This window comes from Ips typographus, linkage group LG1 (genome assembly GCF_016097725.1).
Source record: "Ips typographus isolate SLU linkage group LG1, UJ_Ityp_2.0, whole genome shotgun sequence".
NCBI classification, from domain to species: domain Eukaryota; kingdom Metazoa; phylum Arthropoda; class Insecta; order Coleoptera; family Curculionidae; genus Ips; species Ips typographus.
Genome location: NC_138422.1, coordinates 24855930 through 24883744, shown reverse-complemented (window position 1 = coordinate 24883744; position 27815 = coordinate 24855930). Strand labels below are relative to the sequence as shown.

Here is a 27815-nt window from a genome sequence, read left to right as displayed (position 1 = left end):
AACACGAGGATTATCCTACACATAAGCGCCGCTACGTAATCCGAATTTCGTAGTTCGTAGTAAACATCTTTATACTTTCATGAGTCAAGGTACCCAAAGTCATTCATACGCACGCGTTTGCGACGTTTTGAACTTGTCTCAGCCTGGTTGAAAAGTTATGTGAACTGGCCGAATATAAAGTATAAAGCACAGAGACTGTGCCGGTATCGATTTGGACGGAAGCTCGTCGAGAACAGCTGATTCCCACGTGGGAATTATCATTTTCAAGAGTTTTTTTCGTTTGAGTGATGTAAACCTATCCTAAATACTTTAAGTCAGTCATGGAGCAAAGGGAACAAACCGTAGGGTTCCTCAAAGGAGACGAAAAGGATGTTGTTATCAAACGTGAAAGCGACGAAGATGCTAGTCCAGCTGATGGTGGTACCAGGGCATGGTTGGTCATGTTAGGGTCGTTTTTCTGTAATGGAATATTGTTTGGGGTCATTAATTCGTATGGCGTTTTGTTTAAAGAGTATCATCAAACTTTACTGGAACAGAAAAGTTCAAATCCTTCTGGCAAAGCAGGTTAGTTCAATGTTATATTTTGTATAATATACAGGGTGTTTGATCTCAAAAAAGTAAGGAGAGATAATACATACAAAAATATGAGAAAAAGTTTCTATAAAGATACCCTCTTAAATGACCGAGTCGAGGTTAATTAAAAATCGTTTTTTGTAAATATCTCCGGAACTGTAACTGAGAGAAACTTTTGCAGATTAATTTTACATAAACCAGTGGCGGAAATTTTGGATTGATTATGCTTTTTTGCCTTTAATTTCCACCCCTTGGAGTATTCTACATCAAAATTATTGAGTTTCCGTAATTTTTCAAAAAACCTGACGTTTTTGAAAAAAATTATATTTTATGATCAAAAACATATGTTAACCTGAAATCTCTGCTTCTGCTTAATTCAAAATCAATCGACTTACTACGAAAATACTGCATTTCCTAGGAAACTATTCCTGCAAAAGTTGTTTTCAGTGTAACACAAGGTCCTGGAGATATTTACAAAAAAAAATTTTATTTCATGTTTAACACTTTGTATCTCAAAGAAAGGAAGGACATTTATTTTATAATTTATGAAATTTATTTTGTGACACTAATTCAGGGACACCCTGTATAAATATGTCTACACAATGCGCTTGATTATTCTTGTAAGCACTTACTTTCAATTGCTTTTGAGCCTAGTGCAATTTGGAATCAACTTTTCTAATGGATTCTATTAGAGCACTTGCGCGGTTAACTAACTCGCCTAATCTTTGACTTTAAAATGTATTTCCTCTAGATCAGAAAAGTCAAGGATACATTTGCTATACAATTTCAAAAAAATAGTTTGGATGGATAATTCAATTTCGGTTTGCACAACGATCACGAATTCTAATAGTTTGCAATTCAAATAATATACTTTGACGGTAATTTGAAATTATAAAAACTTTGGTAAATAGTTTCATTATGTCTTTCCTATGTTAAGAGCAGAAAGTGCATCTTTGTTACATGAAAATTTACAATCATGTAAAAGCGACAAATGTCTTTTCGGCACGAAATACAAGGGGTGTCCCTAAAATATGCGGAAAAAATGCTAACATAATGTTCTTGAAGCTTAAATATAACAATCTAACCCAACTAATATTAGTACAAAAGTGGATAATGCCGGAGATACAGAGTGTCAAAAGTACAATTTAGTTTTTCGTCATATTTTTTACCTTACACTCTTACTCAAATTTAGAGATACTTTGTATTGAATTTTAAATTTAAAATTCTTATTCTCTAACGTATTTTACCAAAAAAATTATTCTGGTAAGAGTTGATCTGAGCCGCGTTTACGAGATATTTGGATTTAAAAAAAATTGTATATTCTATAACATTCAATATGTTCGTAAACTTAGAACAGTAGTTTTAATAAACCCAAAAACTTGGTCAATTTTCAGATATAACAAATTGATGAGCTCTCAATATTTCATGTTTTAGAGTCAATTTACATCGGTGTGTTGGTACAAATATTTATCATTTAGATACAGAAAAACAAAATAATAATTTTTATTTTCCTAAAACTTTGATTATTTTTGTCACCAAATAGGAGTGACTTTTGTCAACACATATCTACTTAACATACATACATTATAGAATTACCATTATTACCAGAATCGAAAATTTAAGATAGTTTCTAAAATACGACAGTGATATTTGTTTTTTTAACCGCTGTTTTTGTTAAAAATTTGATAACCAAAAGTAATGGTTTATTTATCAAACCAAACTCATTAAAAATAAAAACTTGCAAAACTCAATTGGTATTTAAGTACACTTAAGATCTGCAATATTGATTGAAAAAATGTGGATTCCAAATACTCTAGAATTATATAATCCAAGAAGCAAGATTACCCTTGTGAACATATTTTCAGGACAATACACATTTTTTGATAAAAAATTGGACGTTTCAGTGTTTATGTTAATATCTAACAAATCTTTTTGTTACAATTCTAAGATATATTATTTGACGTACGTTGGCAGTTTATCAGTTTTGTAATAAATTGGAAAATCCGTGATATGCAAAAGCAGACATTTTCTGCTTGTAAGATGAAGCAACTGACAATTATTGAATAAAAGGAGCCGCTCTCATTTGTCAATTAATTGACGTTAATTTGACCTCCAGTTAGTTGGCTAAATAAGATTTTGCAAGCCACAGTTAAAGGAAATTGACATAATTTGATACCAAATAATGTTTAAATTTTCTCCAAGTTGTGAAAATGCGATACATCGAGTATCAACAATTATTTAATCTTAATTTTATTTACTAATTTGTCTGAACAAAGCGTAATTACTGATTAATTAAAGTTTTTGCATTATTAACGTAAATCTTTTAAATGTAATTTAGCTAAAAATTTGTAATCTTGATAATACCAAAATATACAAACTTTGTTTATTGTAATGTAGTAATATGTAATTCTAATACATCATCATAATTACATCCTCAACAATCAACCAGCAGTTTAGTAGTAAACATTGTCTTCCCCACACAAACAAAAATATAAAAATTATGCAGAGATTGATATTATTTTAATAGTTTTTTTTAAATTATTTCTACGTGTTTTAAGTTAAACTCTCAAAACTACTAACCTAGAAAACACCTTTAAAAATACCTGTGTGGTATTTAAAGCACTATTTTAAAGATGATTGAAAACATGGTTTTTCTAGGTTTTGGTGTCAGACGAAATACTCTATTTTACAATCATTACACGCATTTAGTACTGTAATTTTACTTTTCCTGGTAATTTTATTACAATAGAACCTAAAGAAAAGAAACAGCTAAATCAAACTGTTATTTTTGTGGAGTTACTCTCTCTAATTAACTTCAAATTCCACATAACTTAATTTTGTTTTGTTTCAGCTTTGGCTGGATCACTGGCAATGGGAATGACCTTCTTCATATCACCAGTTTCGGGCATCCTCACCGATTACATTGGCATTAGAAAAACCACGTTCGTGGGTGGTTTGATAGCATCCTGCGGTATGCTCCTTTCTTCCTTCTGCACCCAAAACGTCACGTTGTTCTCCCTTACTTTCGGAGTAATGTACGGTTTGGGAGGTGCTTTGGCTTACACTCCTTCTTTGGCTGTGCTGGGCCACTACTTCAAAAGGTACCTGGGTGTGGTGAATGGTATAGTGACGGCGGGCAGTTCGGTGTTTACCATTACCATGCCTTACGTTATGGAAGCGCTGCTCAAACGTTTTGGTTTGGTGGGGACTCTGAGGGCTTTGGCAGTTTTTGCTAGTTTAATTATGTTGGTAGCCATTTTGTTCAAACCAGTGAAAAAATCTATGTCGATTCGGAAAGTGTCAGTTAAAGACGTGTTTAACATATCAGTGTTAACTAACACCAAGTACATTATTTGGACATCTGTGATTGGATTGTGCCTGTTTGGATACTTTGTGCCTTATGTGTATATGATAGACTTTGTGAAGAAGAATTTTCCTGATGGAGTGGATGCGAATTTACCGGTGTTGTGTATTGGAGTGACTTCGGGGATTAGCAGACTAGTTTTCGGGTACTTAGTGGACAAAACTAAAGTGAACAAGATTCTGCTGCAACAGTTGGCTTTTTTCACTTTAGGTGTACTGACCATCCTTTTGGCCTACTCAGTTAACGCTTTTCCTTTGCTCCTGTTCATTTGTTTGGGGATGGGTATTACTGACGGCTGTTTTATCAGTCTGTTAGGACCCATAGCTTTCGAGTTGTGTGGAAGAGATGGTGGCTCCCAAGCCATAGGCTTTCTGTTAGGAGTTTGCAGTATTCCTCTCACTTTAGGACCTTACGTGGCTGGACTGATCTATGAGAATGAACATAGTTACACTTTACCTTTCATCTTGGCGGGTTTGAATCCAATTTTGGCATCGTTTGGTATGATTGCCATAAGATGTGTCAAAGACAGAGTGGAAGTCAGGAACGTGGAAGCTCAGCACCCTTTGAGAGTGGCCAGTTTAGACAACTCTTCAAAGACAGGTATGTTGATCGTGAAGGATCAAAAGTCAAGCATTCTGTGTGATAGTAACAGTAGAAGTAATTTGATTGAAGACAGTACTAAAAGAAATTATACTTATTCAATTTACTAACCGCTTTATATGGATCTTATCTAGTGTGACTAACCCTAACTTGATCTCAAAGTTTGTTGACCGTGTTATCTTTTTGTAATTTACTACTGTATATAGCACCGTATCGAAATCACTTGCAAGGAATTACTTGATGACAAAGCTACTCGTGTTTGTTAAACAAATTTAATACCACGTGTAAAGCGTCCAAATTGTAGAATAACTTTCCTTATTAATTAACAATCTCGAGGAGTGGTCAACCTTTAGTGGATAATAAAAATAATCGTGTGATTTCAGTGTGATATAAACTAAATTTTAATGTAAATGTTGTCCGTTTAACTTTAGTATACGTTAAAAGTTAAAATTAGACGACTCGGATTCAACATTGATCGTCTAACCTTAACTTCGTTTACAAATATAGAAACGCTGGAATATCCAGACTGATGATTCAATAGTTTAGAAACGATAATATGCAGTTTTTTTCTGTTCTATTACTAGACTTACTAATTATCAACAAACTGGTTTAAAGCAAATCATGATTATTTTTTTATTAGCAAAATCAAATTAAAATACTTATTTTTTATGCAACATTGCAAGAACAAGCAGAGAACTCTCACTCTTGAAGGAATTTAAATTTAAACACGTTTGAGTTACTATGCACTTTTTGGAAATGGTCTGTCACAGTCAAAGTAATACGCGCCATTATAAATGACTGGGAGGTGACCTCAGATAAGGGGGTCTACTGATGGTTTTTACCCTCCCATCGCTGTAGACCAAAAGGAGAGGTCCGGAAGAAGACTCCGTTAACAGAACTGATATTTCCCTTTCGGGAAAATTAGAGTTGCAACGACGTCTCCTGTCCTGAGTAAGGAGATGGCTGACAACGAGGTTCTTCTGCGCTCTTCTTGTCTTCAAATCTTCTTTCTTCGTCAGCTGGTCATCCTGGTGGAAGTTTTTTGGCATATTCTTGGATTTTCAAATGATTAGTTGGCTAACCATTCTTGTATCCAAGAATATTTGAAAGGAGTTGGATCTGAGGTGAGAAAGTTGATTTTCTTACCCTGTAGCTTTTTGAGCAGGCGGGGGAAATCTAGGAGCTGTAGCCAGAGCCCGGTTAGCACCGAGTTAGCTACGGATAGGTTCTACCCAAGAAAGTCAATGAGGCGGAAGAGGGGTCTTCTTCTTCTCGGTTTGTTGGTCCTGGCTATCATCTGAAACTAAAAAAACAGAAAAACATTAATATTAACTTTACCTCAAAAGAAGATGAGTCAAGATAGGGAGAGTTTGTCAAATCCGGGTGGTTGTCCTGTTTGGATGTTCAGCGCTGTCATCTATCGTCCAGCAGCTGATGTCTTGGCCGTTTGTGGGGGTTTTCCATTTCCGGGTCATAGTCGATGGCGTTTCTTATGAGTGGATTCTGGTGTTCCGCCATCCCGTCAAAGAACTTGCGTGCGTGTTCTTTGATTTCTTTTTTTTTTTTTGACATACCACGGGGCGTCGATGGCTGTTCTTAGCTCTATGTTTTCCACTGCTTGGTGCATATCCCCAGGCTGCTGAGGCGTATGTGTGGTTGGATGATGGTCCTGATAAGAGTCAGCTTGTTCTTAACGCTGGTTTTGGCATTTCTACCGATGACTGGGAAGAATTGAGGACTGTCATCATCAGCTGTTTCATAGGGGACGAAGGGCAATATTAGGTTAAAATTGTCGTTTGTTTGCTCACTTTCAGAGCTTTTTGATTACAAAAATTGTTTTTCCGTGTAATTTAAGTAAGATCTTTACTGACAAAGCTTTTCTTTTGTGTAGTAGTTGATTGCAGTATAAAAACGAGTTGTCCCACAAGTCAACGGTTTTCCTGAAGTGTTTAATATGATACATGAGACGTATTTTGGCGTTAGTGTTTGGTTGTTTTTCAACTGATAATATAGAAGAAAAGAGACATCCCTTGTTTTAAAACTGAGAACCAGCAGAGGACTAAAGAGGGGGAAAATTTCAAGAACAGAAATTAGTATTGAAAGAAGAAAAGTCGAATACGACATTAAGTGACTTTAGAAGAGAAGGATAAAATAGATATGGAAATTGATTAAAAACGATTAGTAACCCTGTTTTTTTTTTGGTTTAGAATTCATGCATTCAAATCCTTAATTTTAAAAAGTGATGAACTGACCCAAATTTCAAATAAAAATATAGAAGAAACGTGATATTCTTTGTTCTAAAATTGGGGACCAGCTTTTCTGTAGAGGGGCCAAATATCACAAACAGAAATTAGTATTGAAAGAAGAAATGTCGAGTACGAGATTAAGTGACTTTAGAAGAGAAGTAAAAGTACATATTGAATTGGATTAGAAACGATTAGTAACACTGCTTTTTTTGGTTTAGAATTTATGCATTCAAATTTTTAAAAAGATCAACTGATAATATAGAAGAAAAGGTGATATCCTTTATTTTAAAACTGGAGTCCAGTTTTTCTGGGGAGGGTGCAAATGTCATAAACAGAAATTAATATTTTTTAAAAAACTTAAATTTATTAAACTTATTTTGATCTATTATTGGTCAAAATTTTGCAATAAAACAAAGTAATTTTTGATTACCACAGCAATAGAAAAATATTAACTTATTAGACCACAATTTCATCAAAACACTTATTCTCTCTGTCTAGGCTTCTGGACATAGTAATCAAACATATTTTTTCTATTATTTATCCTAATCAATAAAAAATTTAATTTGTTTATGAATATTTTAGAACCTTTTAAAGAATTACTTTCTAAAATTAAGATCGTATGCTCTTATTTGCGACTTTTAAAGTTGTCTTGTGAGTTGTAAAGTTGAGCTTGGGCAATTATATATTATTCTCATTTTATTCTATAGTATATTTACTAAACTGTTAGTTTGTCATGTCAAAGAGAATAGTGGATGTTTAGCTTATTAAGCCAGAAAGAACCAACCTCATTGCTAAATTTAGGATTTTGGAACTATCAAATCCTTCAGAAACATTCAGAGAAAGAACGTATAATGGAAAACGCCTAAAGACATTTCAATATATTGACATAAACTACCCGTCCATATGTTGAGACTAAAATAAAGAAAATATTGCCTAATTAGTAACAGTTTTAGTATTTATCTTCTGTAAAACTTTAGTCAAAGTTTTTTTCACATGCAACGACCAAAAACAACGACATTTTTAAGTATGGAATGGTACATTTTTTGTGTGTTATTTGAATTGTTTTATCATTTGACATATTGTTAAAAACGAATCACATTAATTAGTTTTGTGGCATAACCTTCTCATTTTCCCCATTTTTCGATGTTTAAAATGAGTTGGAAAAACTTTAATCTCTGTTGAAAATCACAAAACTCAACCCAAAAACGTCCAGTGACATAAGTTATTTAGAATGCATTATTTAAAAGTTAATTCTAGTGATAAGTAGGAATTTGATAACTTACAACTACACAAACAGTTTTCGTTATTCTTGGAACACTAATTAGTCCAGATAGTGTTGGTGCAAACAATTTTTGTTATAAAACTAACTGTAATGGTATGTTGTGTTTGTTGCTGATAATTTTTTCTGAAAAAAACTTCCAATTAAAACTAAATTTAATATAATTTTAAATTAGTTATATAGTTTATACTTCGAATTAATAATTACTAATAAAGACTGAAATTATTTTCTCATTTTGTAATTGAGGCTAGTTTATTGTGCTGTGAACAGTTACGTAATTAATAACCAAAAAAATTGTATTTTTACTTCTTATAGTTTTGGAAAATAAAAACGTTTTTACTTTATTTTAGTATATTATTAAACCTTTTAATGTTAACACAGTCTGCTGTTAGTTACGTCAAATAAAAAAATATGTTTATAGAAATATCGCTATTTTAATCAACTTTTTGCTACTACAAATAGTATTCCTATAAGGTGACCTTTGACCCCCATTAATAACTATTCACAATAGATAAAGGCCTTTATTATGGCCGTTATAGCCAATAACAAAAACATTTGTATAACTTTTCTATTAATGTTTTTTTCTTTGCAGAAACATGACAAACGCCAGCAGCGGGTGATATGACCATTAAAAAGCTCAAGGTCCGTGGTATCCATCAACTCAGATTGGGTCAAGAACTACAGATAATTTTTAAATCAAACTAAACTAAATAATTGTTATTGTTAAATGATTCTATAGGTTTGTAGATGTTAAAAATTGATCAGATGAGTATTTTTTGAATGAGTTAAGCTTGAGTATCCTATTAGATTAGACCTCTTTTCGTTTATTATGTTGTCTCAGTATGACGTATAGGTAATGTTTATTTATTTATTAACAGTTATCTGTAAGGTAGTACTTGTACTTACTCCATTCAGATTTAGATTATTAAGTTGACGTAACTTATCTGTTAATGTAATTTTTTTTTTGGTATTATATTACACTCTCAGGTTTTTTAAGTATTTCCCGCTAATTAGACAATACAGTTACAAGGAAGCAATATAAATTTTACAATTTTTTTTTTTAAGTTTGTTTACACCCTACACAGACTAAACCGACACGTGTTTATTTACTGGCCATTCTAATACTAAGGCTTCCGCAATCTAGTTAATTTAACAAGATTATGGTAATTAAATACCATGTCAACTGTATTAAGGGATAGTAGTAATAATAAGTATGTCGTTGATGTTGTAAGCTCTGCCATCACTATGCTTTTTTAAATATTATAGCTTTTCCGATAGGTTTTAATATTTTTGAGTAGTGATAATGGCCTGTTGCCAGTCTGATGAGGCCAAAGAGCAGAAACGTATTAACGCAGAAATCGAAAAACAACTGAAAAGGGATAAACGAGATGCTAGAAGGGAGTTGAAACTTTTACTTTTAGGTAAGTGCATTGTAGGAATTTTGAAAAAAAATTTTTGGAATTAATAATAATTAACATTGCATCACACCTCCAATAATTACAAATTAAAATTTGCGTAGCCCGAAATCGAATCCAATTAACTCGACCCTAAACTTGGATACTGTCAAATACTACTCCATGAAGCTATAAAACTTCCAAAATTACTTAAATCATATTTTAATATTTATATTTATAAGTTTATAGTTTTATCAGTTGTTTTTTTGCGGTCACAATATTTATAACTGTCAAATACAACTCTATGAAGCTATCAAACTAAAAAACATTGCTTAAAGACAACATACTGTTTCTAAGGTTTCTTGTGTGTTCTTGGACTTTTTGATGCAAATTGTTACTGTCTTTACTGCTCTTTTATCATAAGGTTTTATTAATTAGTTTCTAGTGACAATTTTTATCATTTAGTACTTAGAAGTATCTACTCTACATTTTCTTCTCTTTCTTTGTGAGTCCTGTGTTTTTTACAGTATTTCTTGACCCATCATAAGACCATCTCTAAAATGCTAATTGATATCAAAATCCTTTGATGGATATCTTTTGTACCTGTTCTGCTTTTGGCATAATATTGGTTCTGTGCTGCCAGTTTTCTGAAAGTTTTAGATTGCAATAAATACAATTTGTTTCAGCAGATAACACAATTTAAAAATGGTCCTATCTGAACTAATAGAAAAATGCAAGTATTGCTAATTAAAAAAATTAACAACATTCCTCACAATACTACAAATCGAATAAAAGTACTGACATGAATGAAATCAATGTTCTGTAATATTGCCAACACACTTTATTTTAGGAACTGGCGAATCTGGCAAATCTACATTTATCAAACAAATGCGTATCATTCATGGGGCAGGTTATTCGGACGAAGACAAACAAGGCTTCATCAAACTGGTTTACCAAAATATTTTCATGGCAATGCAAAGTATGATAAGAGCTATGGAACTGTTGAAAATCCAATATGGAAACAAAACTAGTGAAGTACCCAGTACATTCTGGTGAAGTTTAATGAAAAAATCACATATTTTGATACCTTCCAAAGGAAAAAGCTGAAATGGTTCGAGAAATTGACCATGAAACAGTCACCATCTTGGAACCCCCCTACGCTGATGCTCTTCAGCAATTATGGGATGATAAAGGGATTCAGGAATGTTATGACAGACGTAGGGAATATCAGTTAACTGACTCAGCTAAATAGTGGGTTAACTTAAGTTTCACATTTGGTTGCTATTTTAAAAAGTTTGTAGCTACTTATCCGATTTGGCTCGTATTAGAGCTGCCGACTATTTACCCACAGAACAGGATATTTTACGAGCCAGGGCTCCTACAACTGGAATTCTAGAATACCCTTTTGACTTGGACAGCATAATTTTCAGGTATTTTAGGTTTATCAGTTGTTTTGTATAATTAATAAACTGTTTTTAAGGATGGTGGATGTTGGTGGTCAGAGGTCAGAAAGACGAAAATGGATTCACTGCTTCGAAAACGTAACTTCAATCATTTTCCTGGTAGCGTTGAGTGAATACGATCAGATTCTGTTCGAGTCTGAAAATGAGGTACTTAGACCGCACAAAACATGTCAGCGTGATTAGTTTTAATTCAACCTAATCTAGTAATTATGTATTCCCACGAGACAAGACAATCGTAAATATCCAGTCGTGGTCATTAAATAGGGCATTGTCTGGATGATGCAATGTCAATAAACATGTGGTCAGGTCAATTAGATGAACAAAAATTGGATGAGGATTGTGTGTGAATTAGTGTAGTTTATGCTACGATAATGCATTCAAATAAAAATGAACTGATTGCTTTGGAATGACATTATAAATAAATCTAAATTAATTTCTAAATACATTTCAGAATCGTATGGAAGAGTCCAAAGCGCTCTTCAAAACCATAATCACCTATCCGTGGTTCCAAAACTCGTCAATTATCCTGTTTTTGAACAAAAAAGATCTCTTGGAGGAGAAAATTATGGTTTCCCACGTCATTGATTATTTTCCAGACTTTGACGGTCAAAAATCTTTAAATTTTAGTTTGCACTTATGGTAACTATGTAAATTCTAGGTCCCAAACAGGATCATATTGCTGCCAGAGAGTATATTTTGAAGTTGTACCTCAGAGAGAACCCCGATCCGGATCGTCAATGTTACTCACATTTTACTACAGCCACAGGTAAAGAAAATTCGTTTTACTCTATAGTTTTTAATGATAATGAACAATTAGATTGACATAACTTATACAGGTGTGGAATTAATTAATTTTCTAAAATAGCTGTTTCAGTGGGGAAAAGTTGCTTTCCATGAGTGTTTTTAAAATTTGTTTTCTACTAGCAAATGTAAATTACATTTTTAATGGTGGTTAAACATTTATTAAACTAAAATTCAACTTTTGGTAGACGACCCCTTTGTAAAAATTCCACACCTGTTTACTGTATAATGTATACAAACTATTCTTTTGTATACGTCGCTTTGTTTGGATTTATATCAGTTTATTGAACTTTTTCATGCTTACTTAAAACTGGATTGTAAATGTTACCACTTGACCAGACACCGAAAATATTAAACTAGTTTTCTGTGCAGTTAAGGATACCATAATGCAGTCCGCACTGAAGGAGTTTAACTTAGCTTAATTAAATTTAATACACCAAACCAAATCGTAATTTGATATAGCTTGGCTTAAAAATTATGAAATTAGATACACACACTTTTTTAATGTTCGATGAATATGCGTAATAAATAAACAATTTTCACCACGTGTCCTGTTTTTGATTTGATGAACCCTTAAAGTTAAAAAGTTTAAATTACCAGATTATAATTAGAACAGGACCACAAATCACAATAATTCAAGAAAACAAGCAAATGTTTTAAATTGTAAATAATATTATTTTGAATTTGTTATTGTTTTATTGAATCTATATTTTGTGTGTTTCTGTGTTTCTTTCCTTTGGATCTTAAAGACAGACAGACAGCTCCTCCACCACACAAGACAATGACTTCTACTTTAAATTCTATTCAATTCGTTTAAAGTTTTCAATTACTCGTTTTTCTTAATAAGAAAATATTTTCGAATTTCGACTTAATGTTGTAGATATGGATATTTTAAAATTATTCATTGGAAATCAATGGGCTAGACCACGATGAAGAGGTATTGTTCATCAGAAAGACTGACTGATAGCAAACATGTCACTGATGAATTGTTTTACTTTATGTTTGTTTATCCTACTGATTGGTACTGGTTTCCTCTTCTTACCAGTTCTATGACCAACGAGGTTACAGTTGCCTATTCAGTAAAATAAAAGAGATGAAAATATGTATATGAAGAATGTAGAGGCATCTAAAAATTATAGTTTTGTCCATTGAGAAGTCCATTGTCTCTCAGTGGAGTTGTACGAATAGGAACGGTAAGAAATTACATACCTCCACAATACCTTATTTCAGCCTTTAAGGAATAAGGCCTGCTCAACTAGTTTCGGACATATAAATCCATCTTCAGGAGCTTAAAACGCAAAACAATGCGCCGGCTGTATTTTTTCAAGAGGAGAGACAGTGAAACCCATGTTATTATACAGGGTGGTCCAGTTTTAAGTGTCAATAATTCACCATTTGATAGCTAATCAAAAAATAAGTTGACTTGCATTATGTCATTTTTCTGAAAAACGTTTCCTAAGGAAGATACAGTCCTCCAAATTTCAATTAAAAAAATCGTTTTATAGTTTAAAACTGAACATCCAAGACTTGTGAAAGTCCAAATTTGTACTGAATAAACTAAAAACTTTTTTGCTACTAGGAATGGTCTTATAATTCGCTTTCTCAGACTGCCATCCTGGTTGAGTGTCTGAAACTGGCATTCAAGAACTAAAAAAAGTCCGGAAATCAAGACAAAGATTGTATTGTGCATGAAACTCATTTTTTACTACTAAAAATAGTATAAAAGTTGACTTTTAATGCTAGAACGGACCTTACTAGGACAAAAGAGAGTCCAACAGTATATTTTCAAGACTTTAATTAGTGTAAAATTAAATTTTCGGACATTTTATTTCTAAAAATTAGTTCTCAAGACTATTACTGTAACAATTGGTACCAACATTTTTTACTTTTATTACTGAAGAAACTTGACTTTTGGAAATAGTCTTAAACTCGATTTTTCAGTCTTAAAAATCACTAAAAACAGTCTGAATTTCTTAGAGGTGCTACAATTTATTGCACCTATGAGTGTAGAAGTCAATTTAATAGTGAAGAAGCTTGAAATAACATTTTCAAGATTATGGTCAGTGGACAAACTGGCTTTTAGGCCTGATAAGTCAAAAACTTTGTAAAGATAGTCTTGAAACTCGATTTGAGACTCGATTTTTTGCCCTAAAACACTAAAAACAGTCTAGTTTATTAAGAAATATCCGAATTTTTAGCACTGAGGTGTCTAGAAGTCGATTTAATAGAGACAAAGCTTGGAATGCCATTTTAAGTCTATGAAGAATGTAAAAATTGTTTTTTAAGTTTGCTATGTCAATAGCTTGGTGAAGATAGTTTTGAAACTCGATTTTCCAAGCTGAAAGCAGTTTTGAAGCACTAAAAATAGTCCAGATATCGAAGAAAATGAAAAGCAAAGTAAAAAGCACGAAAAGTTCGTTTTCAAGACAATTTTCATGAATCTAATGTTAATGTCCTGCATCTAAGACTATTTTTAAGACTAAAATATTGAAATTTGTCTTCAAATTATGAAAACTTACTTCAAATGCAAATTTTAAGCTTCTGATGTCAGTTTTCATTAGTTCAGTTACATTTTGGGGTTCAAGTCAATTTTTAAGGTTTAAATGTATGAATTTGTAGTAACAAATTCTTGAAAAAGTAGTTTTTATGTCTACAATTTTTAGTATTAAAGTCTCTCGATTTGCATGAAAACTGGTTGCAAACACAATGTTTATCTTTTCTAATTCAATTTTCAAAACTAAAGTCCTTTAGTTTGTCTGGAAATTATGAAAACTGGCTACAATAATGTTTTTTAAACTTCTTAAGTGAATTTTCCGTTTCCAATTTTTAAGTTGGGTTGAGTTAGTTTTGGGTCTTTGACCGTAATAACGTGTAATAAAGTGCTTGTTCCAAATTTGATCAATATTGCTCCAACGGTCTGACAGTTATGACAAAAACCGATTTTTTAAACAGAAATTTGAAAGATTGTATTTTCCTTAGGAAGCACTTTTCAGGAAAATGACATAATGAATGTCAACTTATTTTTTAATTGGCTATGGATTTCTTGTTAAATTCACTTATTCTTATTTTTTTAACTTTAGTATTTATTTACGTTATCTCTGGCACTTTTTAGAAGGTTCTCAATAGCATTTAGAGGTTTATGGAACTTTCAAAACGATCCTCAGACAATTTAAAACAGTTCTGGGAAAGTTTAAGACACCTTGTTAGAAACTTCTGGCACTTTCTAGAAAGTTGTCAGTAGCACTTAGAGGTCTCTGACAATATATAACAGGTTTGGGATATGGTTTAAAAACACTTGTAGAGGCCTCAGGCACTTTTTAGAGTCTTAAAACTCTATGGAACTATTAAAATGATTCTAGAGGCCTCTGGCAAATTTTAAACAGTCCTGGAAAAGTTTAAGAGACTTGTAGAAGCTTCTGGTACTTTTCAGAATATTTTTAATAGCATTTAAAGGTCTATGAAATTTTTGAATCTGAATTTCTATGAAATGATCCTATAGGAACCTCTAACAATTTAAAACAAGTCTGTGAAGAGACACTTGTAGAACCTCAGTTACTTTTTAAAAGGGTATCAGTAGTATTTAGAGATTTCTGATTTGAATCAATTCTTGGAACGTTTTTAAGTTTAAACTCTGCTGATGCCATAGATAGTATATGATCAACCAATTTACTTTCATTTTTTACACCATTTAGGCTTAGACGTTGTACGTTAGTTTTGCAGAAATAGTTAAAGCATCTGAAACCCTCTTTAAAATGTGACTTCAGTAGCAAACAAAAAGAGCGTTATTAAACAAAAACACACTGAAAGCCTTACCTTACTTACTTTTTCATATTACCCTGAAAACTGAAAGACAAGAGTTTTGCCAGATAAAGTGGCGCCAATTTAAAATAAAGCATTTTTAATGGACACACCCTCTTTCTTAACGCTTGCTAACTCTTTCCTGTCAGAAATCCTAGAGCTGCCCCCCAAAATTGGTAATTTAACCAAGCTCTTCTTGCTAAACTTTGTTCTAAGATATCAACTTCTCCCAACTTGGAAGTAATCAATAAATTGCTTATGACAAACAATGATGAATGCTATTGCAACGATTTTAATTTAGCACTATGTTTATGTAGCTAACGCAACGGGAGCTTTTTAACTGGTGACTCAATAAAACGACCTATTAAAATCCTTATTTTTATATTTAAAATAAATATTAAATATATTGTATATATATTAGATCTCTTTTTTAGTCTTCGATTAATTTTTGATGGCTCCAAAAAGGAATTTTGAGAGAAAAACGGTGATACGCGACAATTTGAGCAAACACTTGATTGTTGACTAGGCTTCTTTTAATAATTAATAATAACAGCGGTGGTCGGAGTAGAGAAACACTATGTATGCACACTGTATAAAATATAAACAAAGAAATGCACGCAAAATATAGAAAAACAAGATAAAACATATCGAGCAAACTTAACATGAATAATATATCGTTTATAAAACTATTAGCACGACGTTATTAAATGAGTATTTAAAATTAATAATGCGTTAACCGCGCTTTAAGTAACAATAAAAATCATGTTAATAACAGGGGTACCTCTTTTTTGTTTTAATATGTACAATATTAAATAGTTAAAACGTTAACTACAATACCTTAAGAAATAAAAAACAATAAAATATATTCGGATCTTTCAGACGGATATTGTTTAACATAGTATTGTCCTTGTTTGTTCTTTTATTTTCTTCCTATCTACTATACACTCTGTGTGAAAACAAGACATTATAACCATATATTACTAAAAACGTGTACGTTGTAACAGATACCTTAAAAATACATACAGGGTGATTGATTTTATTATGCTGCAACAGCCACAACAAAGGAGTGAAAACTAATAACAAAATTAAGGTCCACGCTTAGCGCAAAGTATAAAAAGATTTGTAAAGGTTTTATAGAAAAAAACATTCCATGCAAATACAGATACATTTTTGTAGACAAGCTGAAACGTTTCTGCTAAAAGAAGTCGCAAAACGTTTATTCTGGAGGTGAAAAACTCCGCAAAACCCGCGGAAATGGCACTCTGGCAACCGTGTAAAGTCTAGGCACACGTTTAATGGCGGAAAATTATTTTTCATTCAAATTTTCAGCCAATCGGTATTTCGATAGTGTAAAGTTTACATTTTTAGGTTTTAATTGTAAAAATCTGGAAGGAGAATATATTATAAAAATTACAACAAAAGTGTCAACTTAAAGACGGTTTTTTCGTGAAAAATGTAGGCGGTATTTCCTGTCAAACTGCTAAATTAATAAAACCGTTTCTAAAGCAAAAAATTGTTCTAATACTGATACATTGCAATTTTTAATATTTAAATACCGATTGACTGAAAAACATTACGGGACTGTTTATGGAAAAAAAATTCCCGTTAACGTAGTAGCCTAGATCGAAGACTTATGATTTGCTTGTAAAAATCCCATAAAACGGACGTATTAAAGTGGCCTAGTAAAGTTGGCGGGGAACATGCCTTTGTCGCCGTTGTCCTTAATTCCCATCAGCCAACCTTCCTCCTGCAATTCAAGTTACAAGTCAGCAACGTGTATTTTGGTGTATTTCATTAGATGTTAAACTCCGAGTCTTACCTGTTCTTCCGGATCATCGTATTCGATCACCGAAATGATTTCGCCCACCTCAAATGATAGCTCGTCCACGTCTTCTCTGGTGTACTTGTACGTAGCCTTCACCCTGTATAGTACGCCTGGTGGTAGATTATCGATGCTGGCACCTGAAAATTGACATTTTTGTTCAAGTTTTGGTGATTTTCTGTTCAGTTTAATAATGAAACAAACATTAATGGACGATTGCAAGAACATATTTTTTAGCTCAGTTAAACTAAGTTCGTTAATTTGAATGTGACAGTTCCGGTGACACAACTTTAAAAATCAATCTTGCAAATACGTTGGTGCAATCATCCATAAGGTAACAACAAACAATAATAAAAAAACATCAATTTTGTAAATGATATTATGGCTTGCTGTAACATGCAAAATACAATAATTGCATAAAGTAATATTTCTAATAGCATTGATCTCAAATGATATTATACCGTTTTTTAAGAGATGTGTTGGGCAAGTGATCATTGGGTTTCAAGGAAAATTAAATTTACTAATTTAATACACAATCTCTCTGAATGTACTTCATAAGTTAATTAAATTAAACTTGGAACATTCAAAACTCATCTTTTAAGACGAGAACGACTTCTAATATAAATCTCTATCGGTTGAATTGCATTTCTAATGCTTATCTAACCTAATTGAGCAAATATGTATTGTACAGGGTGCTGCATTTTCGATGGTTTTACGGGGTACAGAGAAAACGGTAATAGATAGAAAAAAAGTAGCATACGTGTTCTGATCTTTTTCTGAGCTGAGATGACTGGCGAAAAATGGGCGGCGCAAACTTCTTTTGTTTCAAAGATACGGGGGGTTTTTGAAAAATGGTCATTTTGGAACCTCCTCTGTATTTCATTTGCTATTAAAGTTATCAAAAAAGGAAAAACGGTTTCCGGTAGAAGTTTTGACGTAGAATCCAATGGCGTAGTCAGTTTTTTTCTATTACGTTTAATTTCTGACATATGACAGTAAGTTATATTTTTTTAAATGGAACACCCTATATATTTTTAGTTCATTTAATTCAGATGATTTTTAGTTTTTCAACGGTGTATTAAAACATATAAGTTTGTAAACGTTAATTTTGGTAACTAGAAAAAAAGCGTTTCCTTAACAAAAAAGTGCTAAATAATGTATAAAAATACCCACAGTCGAAACAAAATTTGGCTATGTTCATATATTAACATGTTACATGTCGTTTATAAACAGTTTTTAATAAGATTTATTAAAAATATTTAATTTTCTGATGTGTTAGTTCATATGATTTCCGATTTTGTTTGGTATTTTAGATATTGGCCTTTTTTTAGCTTAGCAAAGGTCTTTTTTAAAAATACCAGGATTAACCTCTACAAACTTATATGTTGTAATACACCGTTGAAAAGGTAAAAATCAACAGAATTAAATGACGTAATAATATATAGGATGTTCCATTTAAAAAAATGTCACTTACTGTCATATGTCAGAAACTAAACGGAATAGAAAAAAACTGACTACGCCATTGGATTCTACATGAAAACTTTACCGTTCTTCCTTTTTGGATAACTTTAAGAGCAACTGAAATACTCAAGAGGTTCAAAAATTACCCATTTTCGAAAACCCCCCGTATCTTTGAAACAAAAGAAGTTTGCGCCGCCCATTTTTTGCCAGTCATCTCAGCTCAGAAAAAGAGATCAGAACACGTATGCTACTTTTTTCTATCTATTACCGTTTTCTCTGTACCCCGTAAAACCATCGAAAATGCAGCACCCTGTACATACAATCGATTCAACCAAAAATTATTATAAATCAATCTTAAAGAAAGGCTTAAGGTTAAAGCAAATCCTTTACTAATAGTAGTAACAATCGTAAAGAAATAGACTTTTCTTGCAGGTTTCAGTGAGTTTAAAGCACACTTAACAGAAAAGTCTACTATTACTAATGCAAGCAAAAAAAGTATTTTGATTTTGAAGAATTCGGCAATATCCTCGTTCATAAAATTAATTTTGTTAGAAAGTATATAATATAAAATAGATTGTTTACAATGCTTGCTGACATACCTATGGAAAGAACCTGGCAGAAATGCCAAAGAGGGCAAGAAGATGAAAATGATTTGCATTTCAGAGGACGATTAGACCTTGGTCATTCATATTAAAGAACCTCACAAGTTTGAATAAAAAAAGTGACTAAAAACCCTACTAATTTGCATTTTAACTCCATGAAACTCCTTCATTTCCAAAGACAAAAACGTGTGTTTCTAGAAAACTAGGACTTGCATAGGCTTTTAAAGAACGAGAGTGTTTCACTTTGATTCCTCTATGGACAGTATAAAATGTTCTACTATACAAGTAGTACAGTAAGTAATTCAATGTATCTTTTAGTTGATGGTTGTAACTGAAGTAATAAACTTACCCACTGGAATATCATACAACTCTTCCAATTTCTTATTATTCTCTTTGACAGGAGATGGCAGCTCTGGAGATGATTTGTTATTAGTGTCAATCGGGTCACTAGGCTCACACACTGCATTATTGGTGGCACTTAAATTAGTGTTAGTTAAGACTTTTGCACTCGGACTGCTGGGCGTGGTCGGTTCTGACGATGAATGATTAGTGGGTGTTGAGTCCGGAGTATCATAGTTGGACACTACAGAGTTGTTATTAGCTTTCGGGGGTGTTTGCTCCTTTTGTATTGTGTTTTCGGTTTCCTTTTGTAATTTGGAGTTTGCCGTGTCACTTTCACTGGCTGCAAACAGGGAGTTAGTTACTGCACACGAAAAAAAACTGCAAAAGTTTGGAAACAACCCCTCCCAGTTATTTTTTTACTTATTATAATCAACTGCACCTTAATGCATTCATGAATAATTGTCGTTATTAAATGACACTAAAAACAATAGTGAAACATAATGAGACGTAAGAGCTATTTCCAAGGCAGTTATGCAACAAACGAAAGCGGTTAATTAATGTACAACACGTTTTGTTCATCAGTTCAGTGGGAAAAACACATCAACAATTCTAAATTACCTCTAGATGGTGGTAAATTGTTGATGATGAGTCCTGGAGAAGAGTCCTTAAGTACAGGCGATCTGGGAAGACTGTTGGTTCCGTTGGTTTTCTTGATGCTGTAAGAACCTCGTTGACTGTCGGTGGCCAGTTTGTCTACGATACTTTCGAGTTCATTGAAAATCTACCAAAAAAACAGGATTATCTACTTTTTTCACAAACACATTAAAAAATTACAATAGAAACGCTTTTAGATCTGGGTTTGTAAATTTATTTCAATTCAAAAGAAAACAAAGTACTAAAAACAACGGAATAGTTTACGATGTTTTTTGGATCAAAGTTTACAGTTTCCTGCGGATGGAAATTTATCACTTTATAAAGTTAATAAAAATCGAAACGCTACAAACCAATAACTTTCCCGAACGGAGGACTTTGTTTATTATGTTTCCGTGGAAAAGCGTGTTTTCTTGCTTTGTAAACAAGAATGCAACATGGTTTGCAAATTTAGTTTTCCCGGTCACAAGGTCGTCAGAATATAGTTTCGAGAACCGAATCCGTCCCGTTATAGTGAGTTTTATTACTAGGATTGTTACAATGTTTAAAGTCCACTTTATTCTTTAAATTTTTAACTAGTGATGTCATCAATTTTACACTGTTTAGAGTGGAAAGTCAAGATATTTCTGCTAAAAGCATTTTAAAATTACTTTTTCCCAATACGACTGCTTAGATATGGTTAAATTTAGATGACCACAGTCCAACACAGAGCGGATAACTTCTTCATATCAACAGATTTATATTTTTTAACAGCAGTAAAACCATCAAGTACAATCTATTAATTTTAAACCAAATTTTGATATAACTTCAGGAAACAACTGGAACAATAGCAAAGAAATGAAGAAACTGTTAAAATGACAGACAAATGAGCACTTTTCCTTCCACGAAAAAGACACCTCAATTAAACTCAAAGAATTTTTTGGAGTTGACAAATCCAAAAGCTGGTCAAAGCTTTTACTAATTAACTGGCATTATATGGGGTTGATAATCATCTACCAGAGTGCTAATTTGCTTAGAAATGGTGGACGAACGATACCTCACCTGGACAATAACTCGTGAAGGAGAAGATTCTCAAGATAGCTATTGATAAAATGTGAGAGAATTGGTTAACAATAACAGTTTTTGTCACATTCATACGTTTCCTCTTATAAGTCTCTTCTCACGTTTTAAGAATATGGTCTCTCTTGACAAATCGTTTTTACATCTTAAATGTGTATTTTCTGTTATTGCCTCCTATAACTATTAAAAAATGGTAAATACTCATGTAGGAGGAGAAAAAACAAATAACCACTATTTTAATGAGACTCAGTTTAGATTAGATTAGAAACAGATTTCCTGAATTAAAGCGTTAATACATCAGGAAGCTCATTTTGATGTTCTAGCTCCAAATTACATTAGCACTTGTTTTAAATATCCGTTTTGAATAAAATTAAATGGAGTGTCAGTCGTGTTATCTATTTATCCAAATAGGGAACTACGTATTAAAATCTATTTCCGGAGTACTGCATGAGAAGATGTTGTGATCGAAAAGCAATTGAGATTTACACTACCACAAGCTTTATACTCTAGCTTAAAAGTTTATATAGAAAATTCATTTACATTTGTCTTATTTTATTTTTCTTCTTCTGCATGTTGTGAGCCTATAATGAGATTTAGTTCATGTCTTTAAATATAGAGAATTTGGCATTTACAATAATTTTTGCCAGTCATTCTCTTTTCAATCTTGTCCATGTGATGATTAGTTATTATTTATTAGAATGTTCAGTGAAACCGATCTGCATGTCTGTCAGGTAAAATAAGCCTTGATCAATATCACTGTTGATGGTTATCGCTTAAACACTTTTTTCTCATCTAGCTCTATAACGGTTTTAGCATTCAAGTTTTGTTCAAAATTTAATTGTTGAATCATCACCCAGATCTCCCTTACTATTTTGCTGCTAAGACTCTGAAGCAGAATCGCTTGAGAAAAGGAACACTTTAGCAATAATCCCCTATTTTTACCATTTCCATCGAGATCTTTTCGTGATTTTTAAGGTTGTCAAGACTATTTTTTTATTCACAAAGAAGGACAATCAAAACTGGTAAAAACAGTGATGTTATCCTTTATCTCATTATCCCTAAAACAAAAGTTGTTGCCTTAATATACTATTATTCGGTGGCAGGTTTCAACCTAATCCATCTTCCGATCAATGTGGTAGATACGTACACAAAGGCAGTTCCTTCTAAGTTTACATTGTTGGAGTAAGTAGGTGTGTCACAGTTTTGTTTTATGATAAGTATTTAGGTTTTGGTACGTGATCCTTTTCAAGATATCCACAGCACTGTTCGAACATACCTTAACGATTTTCTTCAGGTATACAGGGTGGTCCAGTTTTAAATGTCAATAATTAACCATTCTATAGCCTATCAAAAAATAAGTTAACCTACATATTATGTCATTTTCCTGAAAAATACAGTCCATAAATGTTCAGTATGAAAAATCAGTTTCTTGTCATAACTGTCAGACCGCTGGAGCAATTTTAATCAAATTTAGAACAAATACATATGAAATTAATACTTCCATTAATCGAAACTGTCCAGTGGTGTAAATACAAAAAGATGTTTTTCATTTTTCTGCCTTATATTCTATGTCACTGGATATTTTTCAAAATTTTTCTTTTTTTTTACTGTTTCAATTTGACAAAATAAGTATCTCTTACAAAACTCTGATTTAAAGTTTTGTTTACGACAAAATTGAGTAATTACGTTTAAAGACCCAAAACCAACCCAACCCAACATAAAAATTGTCTTGAAAACGGTGAAAATTGACTTAAGAAGCTTAAAAAATGTCTTTGTAGCCAGTTTTCACAGTTTCCAGACAAATTGAAAGACTTTAGTTTTGAAAATTGACTTAGAAACCAGTAAATTTACTTTGAAACTGTGAAAATTTACTTGAGAGGCTTAGAAACTATCTTTGTAGTCAGATAAGTTGAAAAACTTGTGAAAACTGACTTGTAGCCATGAAAAGCTACTTTATCTAGAATTTTTTACAACAAATTCACACATTTCAACCCTGAAAATTGACTTGGACACCAAAAAGTGACTCTGAACTAATGAAAAGTGAGATCAAAAGCTTAAATTTTGCATTTGAAGTAAGTTTTCATAATTTAAAAATACATTTCAATATTTTAGTCTTCAAAATAGTCTTAAATACAGAATATTGATATTAGATTCATGAAAATTGACTTGAAGACTAACTTTTCAGGTTTTTTTACTTTGCTTTTCATTTTCTTAGAACTCTGAACTATTTTTAGGGCTTTGAAACTGCTTTCAGCTTGGGAAATTGAGTTTTAGGCTGATCTTCACCAAGTTTTTGACATAGCAGACTAAAAAAAAACTATTATTACATTTTTCGTAGGCTTAATTATGCCATTTCATGCTTTGTCAGTATTAATTTGACTTCTAGACGCTTCACTGTGCTTTAAGACTGAAAAATCGAATTTTAAACTATTTTTTATAGTAAAAGTTAAGTTTCAGACTCTCCATTGATGAAAGTAAACAATTTTGGCATTAAAACTTAAATTTTTAGAATAAAATTAGTCTGACTGTCTGACAGTTGTAGCAAAAAAAAGATTTTCAAAACTGAATTTTGGAGGTCTGTGTTTTCCTTAGGAAGCATTCTTCAGGAAAATGACATAATGTGTTTCAACTTATTTTTTGATGGGCTCTCGATTGGTGAATTATTGACATTTAAAACTGGACCACCCTGTATAACTTGTAAATTTTGTTACATAACGTAACAATATGTAACAACAGAAAACTAAAAATAGGAGCTTCTTTCAAAGATGTTCTATATTGTAAAATATCTAATATTCTTAACTTGTTTAAAAAATATAAGATTAAGTTTGTACTCAGTTTTGAAAGTGTCTATAATAACTAAATTTTATTTATATAATTTCTTTTTGAAAACTGGTTCCTATTCTTTATTTTTTTTTTTAGAAAATCTAGCCAACATATCAGTAAAATTACGATGACTTCATGTTGACCATATCATCATCATCTTATTTGTATGGAGCATTATTTGTTATTTTGGAATGCATGTCTGCCTTTACCGTTGATTTTGTATACATACTAAAAAGTAGATACCTTAATATTTTTTACATTGCTTATATTAATTGTTTTATAAATAATGTATTATTAATAATTTTACAGTCCAAATTTAACTTTACTAGCGCCAGAAAGCAGAAAAATTTTCTAATGAGTAAAAAAGATGGTAATAATTGTCTAACTTTTCACAACTTCTCCTTTTGAGAAACTGCCAAGATTTCACTTTTATTAAATCATTTTCAGGTTAATTAACATTTAGGAGTTTTAATTCTGTAATTTATCTAGTCAAAAATAAACATTTGAAGCAAACCAACCGACCTAAGAAATGACTGCACTTTTTTCTTTTGCTTAAATGGTGGGTTGGACTAGGCCCTAAACGTAAACACCCTGTATTGTGAGTTTCAGAAGCTTTATTGTTACCAATTTTTGTGTGAATTTTTTCCATTCCTTAAGTTCGGGTTACTCATGTTTAGAAAATCGTTGATGTTATAACGTTTAAAACCAAAAGGTTTCCCCACAAACATTGCCTTGACAACAACTTAATCAATATGATTTTTGAAACAAGAAAAGGTGCCTTTATTTATCATTATTACCAATTAATGGTAAAACTGGTTTTCTTTACAGTTTGTAATATTACGATTGAAGACACCCTGTACACCGTCAATTTTACCCTGCAACAACTCTTTCAAAACACACTACTGGTATTATACATAAAGTTATGAAACTTCCTGTAAATAAATCTTTCAAAACAACTGATCAATTAAATTTTACCTTTGATGATTCATCATGGAAGGTGTGTTCAGCGTTAAATAAAGTCTGAAGATTTGTGACTAGAAACAGTATCCTGGAGTCGAAAAGGGCTGGAAGTTCATCGTGTAACTCCGAATTCAATATCTCGTAAGTCCTTTTGGCGTCCTCTAATTGTTCCCGGCCTTTAGAAATTTTGGCGTCGTCCCGTTTCTTCATGTTGGTTTGGAGGGCTTGAAAACTGTGCCTCTGACTGTCATAGTCCACCAGTTTCCTTCCACGTTTATCAATTTTTTTCTGTTTTAAATGCAGTTATTAGTGGTTTTTTTTTAAGGTTGAATGAAAGCAATTAATTACCCTCATTTCGGGGAACTGTGACTGATACGTGTTCAAAGGCAGTAGAACTTGATCAGCCAGCTTATGACTAAAATCCTGCCATAGATTGTCCACAGATTGAGTGAGAATGTACAGTTGGTCGTGGCCTGTCCACTGACTCTCGTACACTTCACCAATTGCGTCCAGTAGCGACTTGGAAGCTGTCTGAGTGGCTGAAATCCCATTATTTATGACTTACAACATACAACGGTAATTTGAAAAAAGTGAAACCACCGTTGGTGTGACATTTACATACCTCTAATACACCTAATATAATTGCTAAATTCCTTTTGTAGCCTATTGGCGGCGTTTTGCTGCCTGGTAAAATTCTGCAAATGCTCGTCGAATATTTCATCGGCTGTCCGGTCGACTTTTCCCAAGTTTTGCAGTAACTGAAACCAAAAGAAATACAGTCAGTAATCAATTATTACGATCACGAGTACGGTTTGAGCGGATCATGTTCGGACGCAGCCTCCGCTTTTCTTGACACCACGACAATTTGAAAATCAAATACGATTCATTTCCATTTTGGTTGTTTAATATATTCCGAACGTGTCGTATAAGGAACGAGATCGTTCAATGACTTGCAAACAAGCGAGGTTTGGCTCGTTATTGTATTCTAAATGAGGATTTTCATGAAAAAAGTGAAAGTAAAAACACGAACAAACGCGAGAAAGGAAGACCTTTACATACAGTATTTTGATGTTTGTACAGGTGTTTTGGGAAAACTATACACCTAATTAAGTCGAATTTCTAGATAAAAGTCCACTAGATTATTCTTTTTATTCTGGAGGTGTTACTAAAACAGGTTTCTTAATAAATTATTAGCTAACTCTGGTACTGGCAAGGCAAATAACTAAAAATTAGACAAGTTAACTTAACCTTCTGAATTTTGGAATAATTCTAGAGAAAGTCACTTTCACAAAACTCGAAACTTGTTAAGTTCATAAACTTACAAACTAGTATTCAAATTTTAGAGTTTCAAGTGCAAAGTAGCTTAAGAAGCTTATATTGCCCAGTAATAAAACTAAACACTTTCTGACTTTTAACGTTAACCTCTTTAAAACCCACAAAAATTACTGTGTTTAACTAAAGATAGGTTATCCATACAATATAAATGGACAGAAAATGAAACCATTTCAAATCAATGATCTCAACAAAGTTGAAGTTTAAATAATGTTAGTAAAGATAAACCAATTTTGTCTCTTATTCCACCAAACTAATTACATTTGTGGGTAAATTATAATAGTATCACTGTTCTGGTATATTGGAAAACAAGTAAAAACATCTTCAAATTGGGTGTTATAAAAGCAATCATTCTTCAGGGTTTACCATGGAGTTGAAATGTCTATAATATACTTTAGAAGTGATGTTTACTGAGTCTAGAGCACTTAAAACCACAATTGCGTAATTTTCAAAACACGTGCAATTAGAGTTATTTCAGAAAATAATCTGATGTTCACTAAACATTCTTATAAATAGTATAGCCAGTTTAATTTTGAGCTAATGAGTTTCTCTCTGACTGTAGACATAAACGCAGTATACAGACTTTGTTATATTTCTTGTACACAGTTTATACTCAGATCCTTTATAGCAGAAACGTTTTCGTTTTGGTCTTTTCTTTTTAAATTGGTGGCGCCTAACCAGTGTTAGTTAACTTAATTGCATTATTTGAGTAAATCAAGGAAAAATGCTAAGAGAAAACCAATAATAACAAACTGTTTGTTAAAATGAGGAAAGAAAACTGATAGTTTATAAAGAAGACAACTATTACTAGAATTACAAAAATAAGCGGAATAAAAGAAGATACAAACATATTAGATCAAAAAATTTCTAGCAAAATACAATACAAAAATTGGATGATGAAATTGAGAAATGTTCTTAAATTCCAGTGACAGCCAATATTATATGTAAATTTATTATTTAATTAGTTCAAAATCGAGGAGAAAAGTAGAAAAAATATCATATCCCAACAGATGAGATAATCAGAAATCGTGAAAAGTTATTTGAAAGATTCAAAATTTTATCATAAATCTACTAAAAAAGATGTGAAAAGGACCTGAGACCCCTCAAACATATGTAAATTGTTAAAGACAATCTAGTTTGTCCTTAATTCCAGTGGGAGGCTCTTAAACAATTCTCAGCAAGTTGTGTGAAAATAATCTGGTGATTCAGACAGTCAAAAGCTTCAGACAGGTCCAAGAATTTGCC

At 32.2% G+C, this 27815-nt stretch overlaps 3 protein-coding genes and 1 long non-coding RNA gene across 6 annotated transcripts in view; 2 read left to right on the top strand and 2 right to left on the bottom strand.

Moving 5' to 3' along the window:
• The first annotated feature begins 103 nt into the window (after positions 1–103).
• On the top strand, positions 104–9117 carry kar (monocarboxylate transporter 10-like protein kar). Its single transcript, XM_081972871.1, has 3 exons — positions 104–564; positions 3425–4537; positions 8655–9117. Exons 1-3 carry the CDS (start codon positions 321–323, stop codon positions 8660–8662), a joined length of 1365 nt encoding a protein of 454 aa, XP_081828997.1. The 5' UTR covers positions 104–320; the 3' UTR covers positions 8663–9117.
• Positions 5157–6658, bottom strand: LOC145724547 (uncharacterized). Its single transcript, XR_014177029.1, has 3 exons — positions 5876–6658; positions 5620–5827; positions 5157–5565 (listed from the first exon to the last, which is right to left on the bottom strand). It is a non-coding gene; the product is annotated as an uncharacterized LOC145724547 (long non-coding RNA).
• A 137-nt stretch (positions 9118–9254) lies between the features above and the next one.
• Positions 9255–12267, top strand: LOC145724537 (G protein alpha q subunit). Of its 2 annotated transcripts, none has more exons than XM_081972890.1 (8): positions 9255–9483; positions 10307–10491; positions 10553–10707; positions 10758–10886; positions 10937–11066; positions 11371–11524; positions 11578–11685; positions 12093–12267. In XM_081972890.1, the coding sequence occupies exons 1-8, from the start codon at positions 9366–9368 to the stop codon at positions 12140–12142; spliced, it is 1029 nt and encodes a 342-aa protein (XP_081829016.1). In that variant the 5' UTR covers positions 9255–9365; the 3' UTR covers positions 12143–12267. The 2 variants fall into 2 exon arrangements, with proteins under 2 accessions (XP_081829016.1, XP_081829007.1); XM_081972881.1 differs by having other exon boundaries at positions 9257–9483; positions 12060–12267.
• Positions 12268–15882: 3615 nt separating this feature from the next.
• The window catches only part of Amph (amphiphysin), a 32195-nt gene continuing 20262 nt past the window's right edge, over positions 15883–27815 (bottom strand). The window contains exons 2-8 of one of the 2 annotated variants that reach the window (XM_081972667.1): positions 25861–25996; positions 25587–25777; positions 25254–25526; positions 20364–20526; positions 19753–20085; positions 17338–17480; positions 15883–17265 (exon numbers count right to left, since the gene is read on the bottom strand). In XM_081972667.1, coding sequence (XP_081828793.1) covers positions 17188–17265; positions 17338–17480; positions 19753–20085; positions 20364–20526; positions 25254–25526; positions 25587–25777; positions 25861–25996 — 1317 coding nt within the window. In that variant the 3' untranslated portion in view covers positions 15883–17187. The remainder of the gene's footprint in view (positions 17266–17337; positions 17481–19752; positions 20086–20363; positions 20527–25253; positions 25527–25586; positions 25778–25860; positions 25997–27815) is intronic. The other variant, XM_081972674.1, reaches the window with a different exon arrangement.

Bases quoted from the DNA above. Each gene is read 5' to 3' on its own strand.
- kar (XM_081972871.1), top strand. From the start codon at position 321: ATGGAGCAAAGGGAACAAACCGTAGGGTTCCTCAAAGGAGACGAAAAG. The intron at 565-3,424 runs GTTAGTTCAATG...GTTTTGTTTCAG, and splicing joins AAATCCTTCTGGCAAAGCAG to CTTTGGCTGGATCACTGGCA.
- LOC145724537 (XM_081972881.1), top strand. From the start codon at position 9,366: ATGGCCTGTTGCCAGTCTGATGAGGCCAAAGAGCAGAAACGTATTAAC. The intron at 11,067-11,370 runs GTACTTAGACCG...AATACATTTCAG, and splicing joins TGTTCGAGTCTGAAAATGAG to AATCGTATGGAAGAGTCCAA. The intron at 11,525-11,577 runs GTCAAAAATCTT...TGTAAATTCTAG, and splicing joins TTATTTTCCAGACTTTGACG to GTCCCAAACAGGATCATATT.